Raw genomic sequence first — 16,928 nt, forward strand, 5'->3', positions numbered from 1 at the left:
TTTGCCTATTGACCAAGAACGTTCTCTCGGAATTTGGCGCTCTTAACTCTATTGTCCCGTATGGTGTCACACGCACTATTTCAAAAGGTCCAGACCATCTAGACTTTAGTTTTCCGGGAAACAACTTCAACCTGGAGTTGAATAGCAATACCAACTGGCCCGGATCAAAATGGCGATGCTTGATTTTCTTGTCATGCCACCTTTTGGTCTTTTCTTTATATAGCTTGGCGTTCTCATATACATTCAGCCTGAATTCATCTGGCTCTTTGAGTTGGAGCAATCTTTTCTCACCCGCCAACTCCATATCCATATTGAGCTTTTTAACGGCCCAAAAGGCCTTGTGTTCTAGCTCAACTGAAAGGTGACATGCTTTGCCATAGATCAACTTGTAAGGCAAGGCTCCAATAGGTGTCTTATATGCAGTTCTGTATGCCCATAGAGCGTCATCCAACCTTGCAGCCCAGTCTTTCCTATTTGCACTGACCATTTTCTCCAAAATTTTCTTTATTTCTCTATTCGATACCTCTGCTCGCCCACTCATCTGAGGGTGATATTCGGTGGCAACTTTGTGCTTGACTCCGTATTTTGCTAAAAGGTTGTTCAAAAGTCTGTTGCAAAAATGCGTACCTTTATCACTTATCAGAGCTCGAGGAGTCCCGAAACATGTAAAAATGTTCTTCTTGACAATATTAGCCACCACCTTTGCATCATTAGTAGGTAAAGAAATGGCATCCACCCACTTAGACACATAGTCTACTACTAACAAGATATATTTGTTCCCTCTAGACGATGGGAATGGTCCCATAAAATTGATCCCCCAAACATCAAAAATCTCCACCTCAAGAATGTTCGTAAGCGGCATCTCATTTTTTCTAGTGATTGTTCCAGTTCTCTGACACCGATCACACTTCTTCACAAATGAATGGGCATCTTTAAACAGAGTCGCCCAAAAGGTGAGGAGTGACAATCATACCAAACCTACTCCACCTCCTTCTTCGGAATGCATCTCCTCATCAGTTGGTCAGCACATTGCCGATACAAGAATGACTCATCATAGAAATAGTAGTTTATGTCATGTAAGAATTGCTTCCTCCCTTCAGGTGGCATTTCTGGAGGAAGTACTCAGCTCACTATGAAATTTATGTAATCTGCATACCATGGTGGCGGATCATGTGTGACTGCAAAGAGTTGCTCATCTGGGAATGTCTCCTTAATCACCCCTCCTTTTTCCACTTACTCATGATTTTCTAGCCTTGACAATTGGTCAGCCACTTGATTCTCTGTGCCCTTCCGATCACGGATTTCCAAGTCAAATTCCTGCAAAAGAAGTACCCATCTAATCAGTCTCGGCTTAGTATCTTTTTTTGAGATTAAATACCTGATCGCCACATGATCCGTGTACACGATCACATGTGTTCCTACTAAGTAGGACCGAAACTTGTCAAAAGCATAGACAACTGCCAACAATTCTTTTTTTGTCGTGGTGTAGTGGAGTTGTGCATCAGTTAGGATCTTACTGGCATAGTAGATTGAATGAAACACTTTGTTCTTCCTTTTTCCAAGCACAACCCCAATTTCTATGTCACTCGCATCACACATCAACACAAAGGGCAAACTCCAGTCAGGTGCGATAATATTCATGCCCGACTAGCCTGTCCAACATCTGATCAATGAAAGGGAGAGGGAAGTGGTCCTTGTGCATAACCTTGTTGAGTTCCTGTAATCAATGCATACCCTCCAGCCCGTCACCGTTCTGGTAGGTATCAAATCATTTTGCTCGTTTACCACAACTATCATGCCTCCTTTTTTCGGCACGCACTGCATAGGACTTACCCAATTGCTGTCATAAATAGGAAATATGATCCCCACATCCAGACATTTGATAATCTCTTTTTTTACCACCTCCTTCATAATAGGATTCAATCGTCTCTACTGCTCCACACTTAGTTTGTGTCAAACCTCCAAAAGTATTTTATGCATGCAAAATGATGGACTAATTCCCTTGATATCGGCAATAGTCCAACCAATGGCTCCTTTGTGTTCCCTCAGAACCCGCATAAACTTGTCCTCTTGCACATGTGATAATAAAGATAAGATGATCACAGGTAAGGATTCTGAGACACCTAAGTATGTGTATCGCAGATGAGAAGGTAAAGGCTTGAGCTCCAACTTTGGAGCCTCCTCAATCGATGGTTTAGGTGGTGTCAATGTCAATGGCCTATCGATTTCCTTAAATCTCTTCAACCCGTTGATATACTGGCATGTCATGTTCAAAACTTGTATGAATTCTTCTCCCAGCTCATCCTCCTCTTCTTCTTCGTAAATTAAAGCTCTTCCCAAAGGATCTTCAGATAACAAGTATGGTGTTGTGCCTGCCAATTCATCATCCACAATTGTGATCATAGCCAAATCTTCATAGTGTGCTAAAAATTTAAGTGCTCGTTATACATTGAAGACCTCCACCTTGTAACCCACTCTCATGGTCATTTGTCCTTCACATACGTCAATAATTGCGCGACTCGTGGCTAGAAATGGTCGTCCTAAAATAAATAGGACTTCCTGATTAGGCTCATAATCCAGGATGACAAAGTTAGCTGGGAATATGAATGTGCCCACTTGGACCAGCACATCTTCAATGATGCCCTCGGGGTTGGCTAATGATCTATCAGCCAATTGCAATACCACCATAGTCGGTCGAGGATCTCCCGACCCTAGCTGTAGAAATACATACAATGGCATCGGGTTTATGCTTGCCTCAAGATCACATAATGCTCGCCCAACCACATGTTTCCCAATTGAAATTTGAATTATGAAGCTTCCTGGGTCCTTTAATTTAGGACTCAACTTATTATAAATTCTGGAACTACACTCCTCAGTGAGTGCTACAATATCGAACTCAGTTAGTTTGCACTTGTTTGCCACAATTTCTTTGATGTACTTTGCATACTTTGGCACTTCTTGTAGAATGTCCACCAATGGGATGTTAATCTGCACCTGTTTCAAAATATCAAGGAATTTCTTGTACGCTGTATTATCTTTCATTTTCTGTAATCTCTGAGGGAATGGAGGTGGTGGCTTTGCAACTATTGGTTGTGGTTGCTTTGCCATGGCCTCTTCAATTGGCTTCTCTAACTCCTTTGCAGTTTCTGATTCGACTTCTATGGTGGGCTATTTTTCACTAAACATCACTTGCTTTCTATTCTTTGACGGGACTTCTTCTAATTCTCTCTCATTCCTCAATGACACGGCATTAATATGGGCCTTAAGATTAGCCTCAGTGTCGCCAGGTAATGCTCCCGCTGGTCTGGTGTTCTAGGAACTGGCGAGTTGCCCCATATGTCGCTCTAAATTTCGAATAACAATAGCTTGATTCTAATTATCAGCCATATTCTTCTTGAGCATATCCTCAATATTACCCATCGGGTTTGCGGACTAATTTACTTGTGGTGGGAGAAACTGTTGGTATTGACCTTGTGGTTTGAACTGATTCTGATTACCCTGATTTTCACCCCATGAGAAATTTGGGTGGTTCCTCCAATTTGGATTATAAGTATTACCATACTGATTCTGATTAGCTTGGCCTCTATTCGAATTCCCCACAAAGTATACTGAGTCTGGATTCATTGGACATGCATCACTGATAGGGCCCTCGCCGCAGACTTCGCAAAACACTTGCACCTGTTGTACTGGTTGAACATGTTGCATTAGTGTGAACTGTTGTTGGTTCTGGGTCACATTCATCTTGCTGTTTTGATTTTCTAAAGATGCTACCTGTGCAGATAGTGCTGATACAACATCCAATTCAAGTACCCCGACAGCTTTATGGGCTGTGTGTTTACCTGCTTCCCCTGCCAATCTGGGTTGCTTTTGGAAAACTTGTTCAACAACGCGTAGATATCATCAAAGCTCTCTTCCAATACTTGACCACCAGCTGTTGCATCTACCACTATTTTTGTTTCAGGGTGCAGACCTTCAATAAAAGTGTGAGCCAATACCTCATTGGTTTGGTTATGGTGTGGACAATCTCTTAGCAACCCCTTGAATCGCTCCCAGGCTGCATAAAGTGATTGGATTTCTCTCTGTTTGAACGCAACTATCTCACTTCTTATCTTTGTGATTTTACCAGAAGGAAAAAATTTATCCAGGAATTTGCAAGCCAAATCATTCCACGATGAAATAGAGTTAGCTAGCTCAGACTTCAACCATCTCTTGGCCTCCCCCCAGTAGAGAAAAAGGGAACAATGTGAGCCTAACATAATCAGATGTGACTCCGTTAGTGATATAGGTATCACTAATCTCCAGAAAATTCAGAATATGTTGTTGGGGTCTTCGTGTGGCAGTCCCATGAACTGTCCATTTTCATGGAGTAGCTGGATCATGCTCTGCTTAAGATCAAAATGCCCACTAATCCTAGGCTTAACGATTGTTGAGGTGAGATTAGCAATGCTGGGTATAGGCACCTCTTGTACCGCCAATGGGTGTTCTTCTGCCATTTCCACAGGAAGTTGGATGAGTGCTTGTAAATTTTTTGCTTCTCGAGCTTCGCCCAACTTCTATGAAATGCTCTCTTAGAATCTGGGTCAAATCATGTAGTCTATCCTGGCTTCTAACCCGTAGCATTCAAGCAAAGTACCTGAGATCAAACACCCATCCAAAAAGAAGATTAAAAAAAACTAAACTCGATAAGTAGTAAAATATTAATGTAGTAAAATAATCAATTTCTAAGTCCCCGGCAACGGCACCAAAAGCTTGTTGCCCAAAATCATACACGCAAGTATACGCGGTCAATCAAGTAATAAAGGGTGAGTAGAGCATCGTTCCCACGAGGACTTGTGATCAATTATCAACTAAAACAAGCAAATTCTAATTTATCGAGTCAAGAAAAATTTCAAGGGATTTTTGTTTGATTAATTCTACTAACTAAAGTTGTGATTTAAAAGAAGAACTAATCAACTAGCACACTTAGCACGAAGAGTTTTATTCAATGAGAAATAATATTCCAGGGTCATGGTTGGATAACAATCCCGTTGAATTCTTAAATCAACTCGACTAATTAATTTATCTGGCTAATTAACCTGCAAGGACAATAATACTCGTAGAAATTTGACAAAGTCTGCTCTCCTATTCAATTTATTCTAAACCCTATATTTCTATGAGATTAGAGATAAAAAGAACGCATTGATGATTTCTTACACAATTGGCTAAGCACGACAAATACGTATATTTCTATCCGTATTTGCAAATAAATTCTCCAATGACTAAGTTCAAGATCACGCTCTATTCAATCCTATTGCAATCAAGAATTACCTCATTTAAGTTTAACTGAAGATTCATACATAGTATTTCACTGTTAACTAGGCAGTAAAATAATTAAACTCAGGATATGAATAAATGACCCAGTATGATAAATTAACTTGTCAAATCAATATTCGAATATCATAATTCATGTAAAACCATAACCCCATAATAATAGAGTTTAGCCACGCATAGTCATGGTAGCAATCTCACTTAATTCCCAAGAATACATAAAAATCAATAAAAGAAGGGAAAAAGAAGAACTCAAGACAAATTCCACGGTCTCCAAACTCTGTGATGACTTTTCTCCGCTTCCAAGTGTGTTAGATGACCTAAAAGAGGCATTTTTGGCTTATATATTGCGTACAAAAGTCGTGGGCCAACGTTTTTCTTTTCCTATTCCGACTCAGATTCAGGGATTGATGCTGGGGTGGATGCTTCGCATCCACCTTAGCTTCAACTTCTCATCATCGCATGCTGGGCTGGATGCTTCGCATCTACCCTCTGTTCCTTCATCTCTATTGTGCCCAGGTGTGGTTGCTAAGGCGGATGCATTCTCCCGACTTCACTGCCAAGAATGCCCCAAATACACTTTTTCCCTAGGTTATGCGACGCATCCACCCTATTCTTCTATAGCTGGAGCACCTTTTCTTCATATTTGTGCACTCCAAACATCCTAAATCATCACACACAACTCAATTAGTATGGTATTGAATGAGTTGTCAATTTTTATGAGTTTTGTCGGGTTCCGAGGTGCGGGCTCGGGTTTGACTTTTTGGTTGACTTTGGGCTTTGATTAAATATTCCACCTTTATTGATTGGGTTTGTTTCCTTTGGTATTATTTGATGTTCTTGAGTTACTTTTGGCTAGTTTCGAGCCGTTCAGAGGTCAGTACGCATGGGTTAGTATCTTTGGAGTATCGCTTGGCTTGCTTGGTATTGGATTCGTCTTGTTCGAGGTAAGTAACACTTCTAAACTTGGTGCTGAGGGTATGAATCCCTGAACATACGTGTTATGTGTTTGGTGTTGAGGTGACGCACATGCTAGGTGACAGGCGTATGGGCGTGCACCGTGTAAATTATGACTCGGTTGATTCTGTGATACTGTGTAGTTATCTAATCTTGTTTTTATCCAAGGAATTTCTACGTGATAGAGTAATTGAGTTGTGATCCATGTTAAAAACCATGTTTAGGCTATATGTTTATTTTTTTGGGACCCACTGAGGTCATATCTGCTGTTGAGTTATTTGCTTAAATTGCAGTTACATACTCAGTCATAGTCATTCATTTGTATATCATATCTCAGTCTTTGTTATCATTTGTTGTCACAACATATTATCATTATTTGGGCTGATTGGCATGAGATTTATGAGCCCGAGAGACTGGAGAGATTGATGACTGGGTTAGGGCTCGAGAGCCGTGCTGTGAGAGAGATATGTGGATCGGGTTACATGCCGCAATAGGCCTTATGGCTATATGTGGATCGGGTTGCACACCGCAACATGCCTTATGGCTATATGTGAATTTTGCAAGCCGCAACATACCTTATGGCTATATGTGGATCGGGTTATATGCCGCAATAGGCCTTATGGCTATATGTGGATTGGGCTACACGCCGCAGCAGGCCTTATAGGCATTATTATTATTGATGAGATCGGGCTGCACGCCGCAGCAGACACCGTATAGTGTTGAGAGACTGAGTGTGCTGAGTGATTGAGCGTGATGAGTGGGAGTGTGAGACAGTGAGATTGAGTACTCTAAGAGCATGGATACATGATGTCATCACTATGATGCATCACATTTGACATGTATACTTGATATACATGCATAGAGATGAATTTCCTCATGTTACACGATTTTGTGACATTTATGACTTCACATGCACATTGAAATGTAGGCATAGAGACGTACTTCCTCATGATATCTGAGATTGAAACATCTTATTTGTTGTTGAAAGTTTTTTGGGAAAAATCACAGATTTCTAACTTACTCATATTTTGGTAATTTCGGTGAAAGACTTGAGTTTTACTGTTAATACTTAAATATCATGCCTATTTTTTTGTAATTGTGAACGAGCTGAGCATCATATCTTTGAGTTGTTTCTTGTACTACTTTTATTATATCGTTATGAGTTGATGTTGGCTATTGATGTTGGACTCTGACCGTTGTCCAAGCTCATCACTGCTTTCAACCTAAGGTTAGGTTTGTTACTTATTGAGTACATGAGGTCGGTTTTACTCATACTACACTTCTGCACCTTGCATGTAGATTTGGATGCTGGTGTTCCTATGTATGGCGAGAGCTGGAATTGAAGATGTACCCGCGTTCCGGTCATAACTGCCTCTTGTTCTTGGTAGCTTTAGAATTTTTGATTTGTTCATGTATATTTCAGACAGATGATGTATTTATTTTATATCAGCTTTGTAAACTCTAAATCTTAGAAGCTCATGATTTGACTACCAATCCTTGGGAGTTTTGAATAAAAGTTTAGATGTATTATCATTACTTCTCATAGCAAACCTCATTTGAATTATATTATTGTTAAATTAGCTTACTTAGCGGGTTGGGTTAGGTGCCATCACGACTAGTTGGATTTTGGGTCGTGACAAGTTGGTATTAGAGCTCTAGGTTCCTAGGTTCTACAAGTCATGAGCAAGTGTCTAGTAGAGTCTTGTGGATCAGTATGATGACGTCCATACCTATCTTTGAGAAGCTACGGGGCATTTAAGATAAACTTCCCATCTTTCTTTCCTTATCGTGCAACATTGATTCAACTTGAAGCACATCTCTTTGAATTTCTCCCATTCACTCATATGCATATATGATCGTTGGGTATTATTTATACATCGACGGCTTGTAGATTCCATGGATGAGGTGTGAGATGTGTTTTCTGTGTGCTGATGATGGGCCAGTCTGAAGGACTTAAGGTCGGGTTTTGACTGTAGCTCGAGCACGGGGATTTTAGTTATGTGAGCACGTGCTTTTGGACTTATATGTCCGGTAGTGTCCCTATGAATGGAATTTGTGGCTCGATGAGTGGTTGGATGGCTATGTGATGTGTATGACGTGACTGCAGTATGTGTTCAAATGGTTTGAATGTGACGGGAATAGTTTGCTTGAGATGTGAAAAAGACTATTGGATGCTTGATTTCTGTGGATGTGTCATACATTTTAAGTTATGAAGGTTTTGAGAGTTTCTTTTGTGTTATTTCATTTGTGAGACGAAATAGATTTTCAGGTTTTGTTGATGAGTTCAGACTCAGGAAGATTAAGTGATTGCATAGTAGTTGTGGCTGTGAAAGGGTATAGAGATATGTCAGTTTGAGGCTATGCAGGCGGGTCACCTGCAGGATAATCTACGGATGTGTGATCCTTATGATATTATGTGGATACTTTCTTTTTTATCAGTGGGTATAGGTGTTGCAATTTGAGTTTGGATTGGTTGAGAAAGTTGACCTGACTGTCACTAGGATGAATGCGAGCTTAGCGGGTGATTTGAGGTATTATATGGTTTGTATTATATGAGCTTATGAAGGATTTAGTTGAATCTCACTATGGTATAATGGCAGTAATAGAGTATCGGCATTGTGAGTTATCGAGTATTTTTATCTATGGCTTTGAGCCAAGTGAGAGAGTCTGCTATCGAAGATTTGATTGCATGGTTACGTGTTGTATTGGTTTCGGTCTGAGGCATACTTGTGGATCAGTTATGACTTGTAGAGGCTGGTTTTGAGGATGACTTAAGCAAGGGAATTTCTGAATGCATAGTGTATTACACTTTATAGGTATATGGGAATCATGGAATGATTGAGTTGTTATTCATGAAGGATGCAGTGCATAGGGAGTAGGAGTTTGCTCGGTTGCGTTAAGGCAGGGTTACTTCTTTGGGGTGTTGTCGTGCTAATGAGGCACAGGTCGTTCGGCCCGTTTGGGTGGTACAATTGAGATTTGAGCAGATTAGGCGACTCTCGGGAAGATTATAATGGGTTCAAGATTTATATGTAGCAATTGAGAATTTTCCGGATTTGTATATGGCTAGAATCCGAGATTTGCATTGGATGGTGTCGAGACTCGCAGTATTTCTATATTATTATGGATTCTACATTTCAGTATCAGGAAGGTGAAGGAAATGACTTTAGATTCATAGAAGGTCTCTTCAGAGTGGGCGTCTTGGTTGCGGTACTTTTGGGGGTGCTTAAGAGGGAATACAACGGCTTATGGGCCTTAGGGCAGTGTGGTTTTATGCTAGGATCTTTTGTGATGCTTTTTGGGTAAGGATCGTGGTGTTCTGGCAAGGAGAAGTGTCAACTTGAGGGTAATTCGGAAGGAACTTGGAGGAAATACGACAGCTTGGTAGTAAGGGGGATCAACATATTAATGGATATGATTGGCTCTTTGGGTACTTATGATGTGGTGAGGCTTTACGGGTGTTTTGTGGCAACACTCTTGGATATGGCGACCTGCATGGCTTGGTTGAGTTAGAGGGATTCAGTTCTGATAGCTTGGTTATGTGCAAATAGATTTCAAAGAGTTCTCGATGATTTTTGCCACGGTTTGAGATGGATATTTCCTACCAGCATGGGGAGCATGTTGAGAATTGTGATTTTCTACTAGATGGGATCATGCAAAAGGTTCCTGGCTAATTGAGTATGTAGTTTGCTTGTGAATCAGAGTTGATAATGAGGTTCTCCTGTTTTCATATGATGGCATGATAGAGGCAGTGTGTTGTGTAGGATAATTTGCATGTGCACGGTCACAGTTCAATTTTGAAGGGTAGGTCATGAATTCTTAAACAACATGGACGATTTCAGATGACTAGATGAATGATATTACTACTTGGTGTTGCCTGAAAAGACTGCGCATTTCAAAGGGCGCCTTGTGTTTTGACTTACGGATGCTTCATTGGTATGGCGATACTCGCCTGTTGGATCGACTGCTGATGTTCAGATTTTTTTTTCTATGTGGCACGGAAGATTTATAGAAGTATTCCTCGTGGGATGATCGTGCATGAGAGATGTATAGACATTCGAGTGCTGGAGTTGGGATCAACTATGGTGATTCATGTGTTCTATGAATTTGGTGACTGGGAGTTCTCAGAAGCAGATTGTTTCGTGGTTGTGGACTTTGAAGATATGGCCAAAGCAAGCCAGATGATGGTATGTGTTATGGCTAGGTCATTGTGGACTTTCAGAGGGTTATTTATCTTTTTGTGAATGACCAGTATTGATTTGGGGGCTCATTGGTAGGCCTAATGAGGATGTATATTCTACACCAGGTCAGATTGGTTGACTCCGTACTGCTATTGTTGAGGGATATACCATTTGATTAGAATTGATCTCATTCGTATCTGGTATATTCTATTACTCTTCTATGCTACTAAGAGTTGTGAGTTTTTGGTTATATGCACACATGGTGTAGTTTTGATTGGGTCTTGTAGCGGAATCCGAGCGAGATGGTTATTTGGGTGTTGAATGGTTGATTATGCCTTGGTTATGGCCTTTTTCCGATTGTGATATATTGTGTTGTTTTCTTCTCCGTTGTTATGGTCATGTACTTTGGGTACTTGGCGCCGAATTGTGTGTGGTTATTGATTTTAAGCATTGTGGCTTGAGGTATTTCATATGGACCGGTCTTTGGATAGGTTCGCGCATTGCAATGAAGTTATGTTGGGATATGATCCTTTGTGTTAAATTCGTGTGTCTTGGTTCTACTATGTATGATGGGCTCATAGCATTGCGGTTGTGGTGGTACTTGATGAGCTTGCGGGATAATTCTCTCATTTGAGTCATTTTTGATAATTGAGTACATTTGAATTATTGTTTATTGGTGCACGGATTTCACGGTTTGTGGCTTTAGGTTGTATTGGTATGGCATGTCACTAGAATGGTTGTGTTTGATGAGATAAGGTCGTCGGACCTAGAATGGGTGCTATCAGATTTGATTGCGACATATTTGGAAGGGTAATGCCGCTGATCGTCTTAGAAATTGGCTATAGTTCTTATCGAAGAAGAGGGAGCTCCATGACTTGTTGATCTGATGAGCGGTTATGAGTTTCTGCTTGTTTCTTTCATCATCGACAGTGTGCGAAGGTTTCAAATGATGTTTTGGTATATATGAGGTTTATTACCGAAATCGGGTTTGTTTTGAGCAGCTACTGTGATCAGGAAGTTTTGCTACACGTAGGCGAGTTATGTGGTGTATCATGTGATTATATCTTGGATTATGGTTATGGCTTGATACAGCCTGTTCAGACTCATAGAATGTGTAAAAGCGAGATTCGGGTCTTGTAAGGAATTTCGGATGTTGGAAATTGGTTACTAAGGCTTACGGGCTAAGGTTGAATAAAGGATCTTTAGTTATGTTGTGTCATCAGGCTTGTATGTCTTGGGGCGACATGAGATCACCCCCGAGTATGTGCATGGTAAGGTTACACAGCGATTTGATGGCTTGGGAGCGACTTTTGACACGTTCGAGGATGAACGTATGTTTAAGTGGGGGAGAATGTAATGACCCGGCCGGTCGTTTTGAGCATTTCATTTTCGTTCAACTATTTGAAGTATTGAATAGTTTCTTATGATGTATTATGACTTGTGTGAATCCTCTGTTTTGGTTTTCAGGTGATCCAGAATTTGACTTAGAAGAATGAATTTCATGTTTGAAGCTTTAAGTTGGAAGAGTTGACCGAGTTTGACTTTTGTGTATTTGACCCTAGATCGGAGTTTTGATGGTTCCGTTAGGTCCGGATGGTGATTAATGACTTGGGAAGATGCCCAGATTTGCATTTGGATATTTCTAGAAGGTTTCGGCACTAATTGGCGAAAGTTGGAAAATTTGAATGTTTGGAAAGTTCATAAGTTTGACTTGGAGTTGACTTTGATGAAATCGGGTTGTGGTTCCAGAAATTAAGTTAGTTTCGTTATGTCATTTGGGACTTGTGTGCAAAATTTGAGTTCATTCCAGGTTGATTTGATATGTTTCGGCATGAGTTTTGGAAGTTGAAAGTTCAAAAGTTCATTAAGTTCGATTTGAGGTGAGATTCGTGATTTTGATGTTGTTATGTGTGATTTGAGACCTCGAGTAGGTCCATGTTATATTATGGGACTTGTTGGTATATTTGGACGGGGTCCCAAGGGGCTCGGGTGAGTTACGGGCGTGGTTCAGATCATTTTATCTCTTGTTTCATTGCTGAAGGAAATTATGGTGTTGGTGTAGCCGTATTTGGGGAATATTGGTCGCAGAAGCAACTTCGCAGATATGGAATCTTTTTCACAGAAGCGAAGTAAGCTGGTGTGGGCTGGTTGTGCAGAAGATGCATTTTGGGCGCCTCTGCGGAATCGCAGATGCGGTGAGTTGAGCGCAGAAGCAAGGAGCAACGCAGAAGCATGATTGCGGTCGCACCTGCGTTTGCGTAGAAGCAGAGCTTGTTCCGCAGGTGTGAAAGACGAGTCTCTAGTGATTCTCTGCAGAAGCGTAATTATGGTCACAAAAGCGACGCCGCAGAAGCGACTTATGTTTCGCAGGTGCGAACATGCCTGGGTAGAACCTATATTTCGAGGTTTTGGTTTCTTTATCATATTTTGAGTTTTGGGGCTCGGATTGAGGCGATTGTTTTGGCGATTTTCACCACATGAATTGGGATAAGTGTTCTATACTCGGTTTTAATTATATTTCATGAATATATCTTCGATTTTGTCATTGGGATTATGAATTTTAAAGAGAAATTGGGGGGTTTTGTCTAAGATTTCATAGAGTGAATTCTCGAGTTTTGAGTATCGATTCAGAGTCAAATTTGAGTGAAACTAGTATGGTTGAACTCGTAATTGAATGGGTTGTCAGATTTTATGAGTTTTGTTGGGTTTCAAGGTGCGGGCCCGTGTTTGACTTTTTGGTTGACTTTGGGCTTTTGATTAAATATTTCACCTTTATCGATTGGGTTTGTTTCCTTTGGCATTATTTGATATTCTTGAGTTACTTTTGGCTAGTTTCGAGCCGTTCGGAGGTCGGTACGCATGGGGTGGTATCTTTGGAGTATCGTTTGGCTTGCTCGGTATTGGATTCAGCTTGTTCGAGGTAACTAACACTTCTAAACTTGGTGTAGAGGGTATAAATCCCTGAACATACGTGTTATGTGTTTGGTGTTGAGGTGACGCACATGCTAGGTGATGGGCATGCATGCCACCGTGTGAATTATGACTCGGTTGATTCTGTGATACTGTATAGTTACCCAATCTTGTTTTTATCCAAGAAATTTCTACGTGCTAGAGTAATTGAGCTGTGATCCATGTTAGAAACTATGTTTAGGCTATATGTTTATTCTGTTGGGACCCACTGAGGTCATATCTGCTGTTGAGTTATTTGCTTAAATTGCACTTACATACTCAGTCATAGTCATTCATTTGCATATCATATCTCAATCTCTGTTATCATTTGTTGTCACAACATGTTATCATTGTTTGGGATGATTGGCATGAGATTTGCGAGCGGAGAGACTGAAGAGATTGATGAGTGAGTTAGGGCCCGAGAGCGGTGCTGTGAGAGAGATATGTGGATCGGGTTGCACGCACAACAGGCCTTATGGCTATATGTGGATCGGGTTACACGCCGCAACATACCTTATGTTGCACGCCGCAGTAGGCCTTATAGGCTTTATTATTATTGATTGGATCAGGTTGCACGCCGCAGCTAGCACCGTACAGTGTTGAGAGACTGAGTGTGCTGAGTGATTGAGTGTGATAAGTGGGAGTGTGAGACAGTGAGATTGAGTACTCTGAGAGCATGGGTACATGAGTTCATCACTATGATGCATCGCATTTGACTTTTATACTTGACATACATGGATATAGATGCATTTCGTTATGTTACACGGTTTTGTAACATTTATGACTTCATATGCACATTGACATGTAGGTATAGAGACATACTTCCTCATGATATCTGAGATTGAAACATATTATTTGTTGTTGAAACTTTTTTGGGAAAAATTACAGATTTCTGATTTACTCATATTTTGGTAATTTCGGTGAAAGACTTGAGTTTTACTGTTAATACTTAAAAAGGCATGCCTATTTTTTCGTAACTGTGAACGAGCTGAGCATCATATCTTTGAGTTGTTTCTTGTACTACTTTTATTATATCGTTATGAGTTGATGTTGGCTATTGGTGTTGGACTCTGACCGTTGTCTAAGCTCGTCACTGCTTTCAACCTATGGTTAGGTTTGTTACTTATTGAGTACATGTGGTCGGTTGTACTCATACTACACTTTTGCACCTTGCGTGCAGATTTGGATGCTGATATTGCTGTGTATGGCGGGAGCTGAAATTGAAGATGTACCTGCGTTCCTGTCATAGCTGCCTCTTGTTCTTGGTAGGTTTAGAATTTTTGATCTATTCATGTATATTTCAGACAAATGATGTATTTATTTCATATCAACTTTATAAACTCTAAATCTTAGAAGCTCATGATTTGTACTACTGATCCTTGGGATTTTTGTATAAAAGTTCAGTTGTATTATCATTACTTCTCATAGTAAACCTCATTTGAATTGGATTATTGTTAAATTGGCTTACCTAGCGGGTTGGGTTAGGTGTCATCACGACTAGTTGAATTTTGGGTCATGACAATTGCGGATCGTGTTTTCTTGGTAGAAAAGGAAAGAAAAGATTTTTACCTTATTTAGACTTGTAATAGGGGTGAAATTCCTCTACTATATAAAGAGGGGAACCTTTTCATATTTTGGGTCACGATTGGTACGCATATCAAAGAAATAAAATTTACTTTTGTGTTTTAGCAATTGTTCAAGTGTTCTTCAAGCTGTTCATCCATTCAGTTACAACCGAGCTCCATTCTGAGGGCTCGATTGGAATCGGTCTTTAGCATTTAAATCTGACGATAGGCTTAATTATTTCGTCACACTTAGTTTGATCGTTTTGTTTTTCTTTAATTCGATTACTTGTTGTTCTTTGATCATTCGTGTTAAATTAAATTACATATCCTTTAAACCGCATATAAATTTAATTGTTACTCATTTTAAGGGTAAGCATGCATGTTACTACTTCATTCATAAATATTGATTCAAAATATTTTTATATATGAATCTGGAGGAAACACCTACGTATTTCTCACATTGTCCTGATTTACATAACAGAATCACTTGTAAATTTAAGGAACTCTTTTTTAATCAAATATCTAATTTGGTAATTCAGAAGCCTAGATAAGCTAAAAATATGCATTGAATATTAAGATAGCAACAACATAAAGTAGTTCTCTTTTTAGAGTTAATAGAGGAAGAAGAACCTCCCAAAATTTCGAGCTGATAATTATACTGCAGTTAAAATTATGATCTCTTATCAATTGAATTATTGTATGTATGTGAGTATGGATATGTTCATCTTTGTTCTTTGTTACACTGATCTACATTTTGGAGCTTACATTGACTAATTAATTGTTTAACTTCCCTCCCTAATTAGTTCTTTGTTGATTATCATACTTAACTATAGCATCTAAACTTGACAAAATTTTGATATGTACGTTAATTCATTAAATGTTTATTCTCGACATATAATTTTGACCGTGAGCTTTGTAAACAATGTCGTAGATCAAATTAGCAAAGGGCTGAAAAGCATTTAATGACCAAAATTAACTATATTTGGAGTCCAAGTTCACCAAGAAAAATGATTTTCTTTACTGAAGAGAAAAAGAAATAGAGTTTTACGTCTTGACAATATACTATATATACATGAGAATAAAAGGGTCTTGATTGTAATTATGTATATGCCACCCCAAGCAAATCGAAAAGAACTACTGTATACCTTGCCGAATACGGAAGCTTTTAAGTACGTATAACAATGACTGTTGAGAGTTCAATTGACTGATACTGCCAAATTTCATTGTTATTTCCTCCCTTTATTTGGCTTAACTAGGTTCATCATTGTTTTTGGTGATTCTTCATTGAAAAATAAATAAATATCAATGAGTCGATCTCTAGAATCACTTGATCCTTATTCACACAAAAATTTATCCTATGATTATTTTACTCATAGTTTTCAATATTTTTGAAAATCCGTGGTTTGAAATTTTGACAATATTGTACTAATCAATGAGTCCATAATGGGAAGGGGAGCCTTTGGAGCAACAATGACCTATAGTTCAAAGGTTTAAGCCGTTGATACTTACATCAAAATAGGCTCCCTACCTCACACGTATTGAGGTGCGGCCCACCTCTGAACCTTGTGTGAACGCAAGATGTTTCGTGCACCGATTTGCCCAATGATTCCATATTGGGGAAATAATCAAAGTGAAGATTTTTTTTTTAAATTTAAAAAATGGATTTCTTTTTGTTGCTAAAAGTGTGTTATTAAATTTGAGGCGAATGATTTTTTAAGGAAGAAATGAGATCTCATATTGTTTCGACCAATTTAAGGAAGAGAACAGGTCATGCAAACTGGTTGGATGAATGGTTTTATGGACCTAATTAATGGTATTGACAAAGTAAAAGTATACCATTAAAATAGAGAGGATTCAGAGTTCATTTCGGATCATCACATTCCAACAAAATTTAAGGTAATCCACACAAATATATTGCTTCTCCCTACTATAAATAAGACAGAAATCACAAGTCAGAAACAACAGGAAA

At 39.4% G+C, this 16,928-nt stretch overlaps 1 protein-coding gene and 1 non-coding gene across 2 annotated transcripts; one reads left to right on the forward strand and one right to left on the reverse strand.

The window, feature by feature from the left end:
• Positions 1–1,233: 1,233 nt before the first annotated feature.
• Positions 1,234–3,108, reverse strand: LOC142168868 (uncharacterized). The gene is made up of 3 exons (XM_075230035.1): positions 2,472–3,108; positions 1,960–2,372; positions 1,234–1,317 (listed from the first exon to the last, which is right to left on the reverse strand). Exons 1-3 carry the CDS (start codon positions 3,106–3,108, stop codon positions 1,234–1,236), a joined length of 1,134 nt encoding a protein of 377 aa, XP_075086136.1.
• An 897-nt stretch (positions 3,109–4,005) lies between these two features.
• On the forward strand, positions 4,006–4,112 carry LOC142169289 (small nucleolar RNA R71). The gene has a single exon (XR_012698997.1). It is a non-coding gene; the product is annotated as a small nucleolar RNA R71 (small nucleolar RNA).
• The last annotated feature ends 12,816 nt before the right edge of the window (positions 4,113–16,928 follow it).

Source organism: Nicotiana tabacum, chromosome 14, assembly GCF_000715075.1.
Source record: "Nicotiana tabacum cultivar K326 chromosome 14, ASM71507v2, whole genome shotgun sequence".
NCBI lineage: Eukaryota > Viridiplantae > Streptophyta > Magnoliopsida > Solanales > Solanaceae > Nicotiana > Nicotiana tabacum.

Coding starts and splice junctions, on each gene's coding strand:
- LOC142168868 (XM_075230035.1), bottom strand. CDS start 3,108: ATGGCAAAGCAACCACAACCAATAGTTGCAAAGCCACCACCTCCATTC. Junction 2,373..2,471: donor ACAAATGACCATGAGAGTGG/GTTACAAGGTGG, acceptor ATGAATTGGCAG/GCACAACACCATACTTGTTA. Junction 1,318..1,959: donor TGCATAAAATACTTTTGGAG/GTTTGACACAAA, acceptor CTTCTTTTGCAG/GAATTTGACTTGGAAATCCG.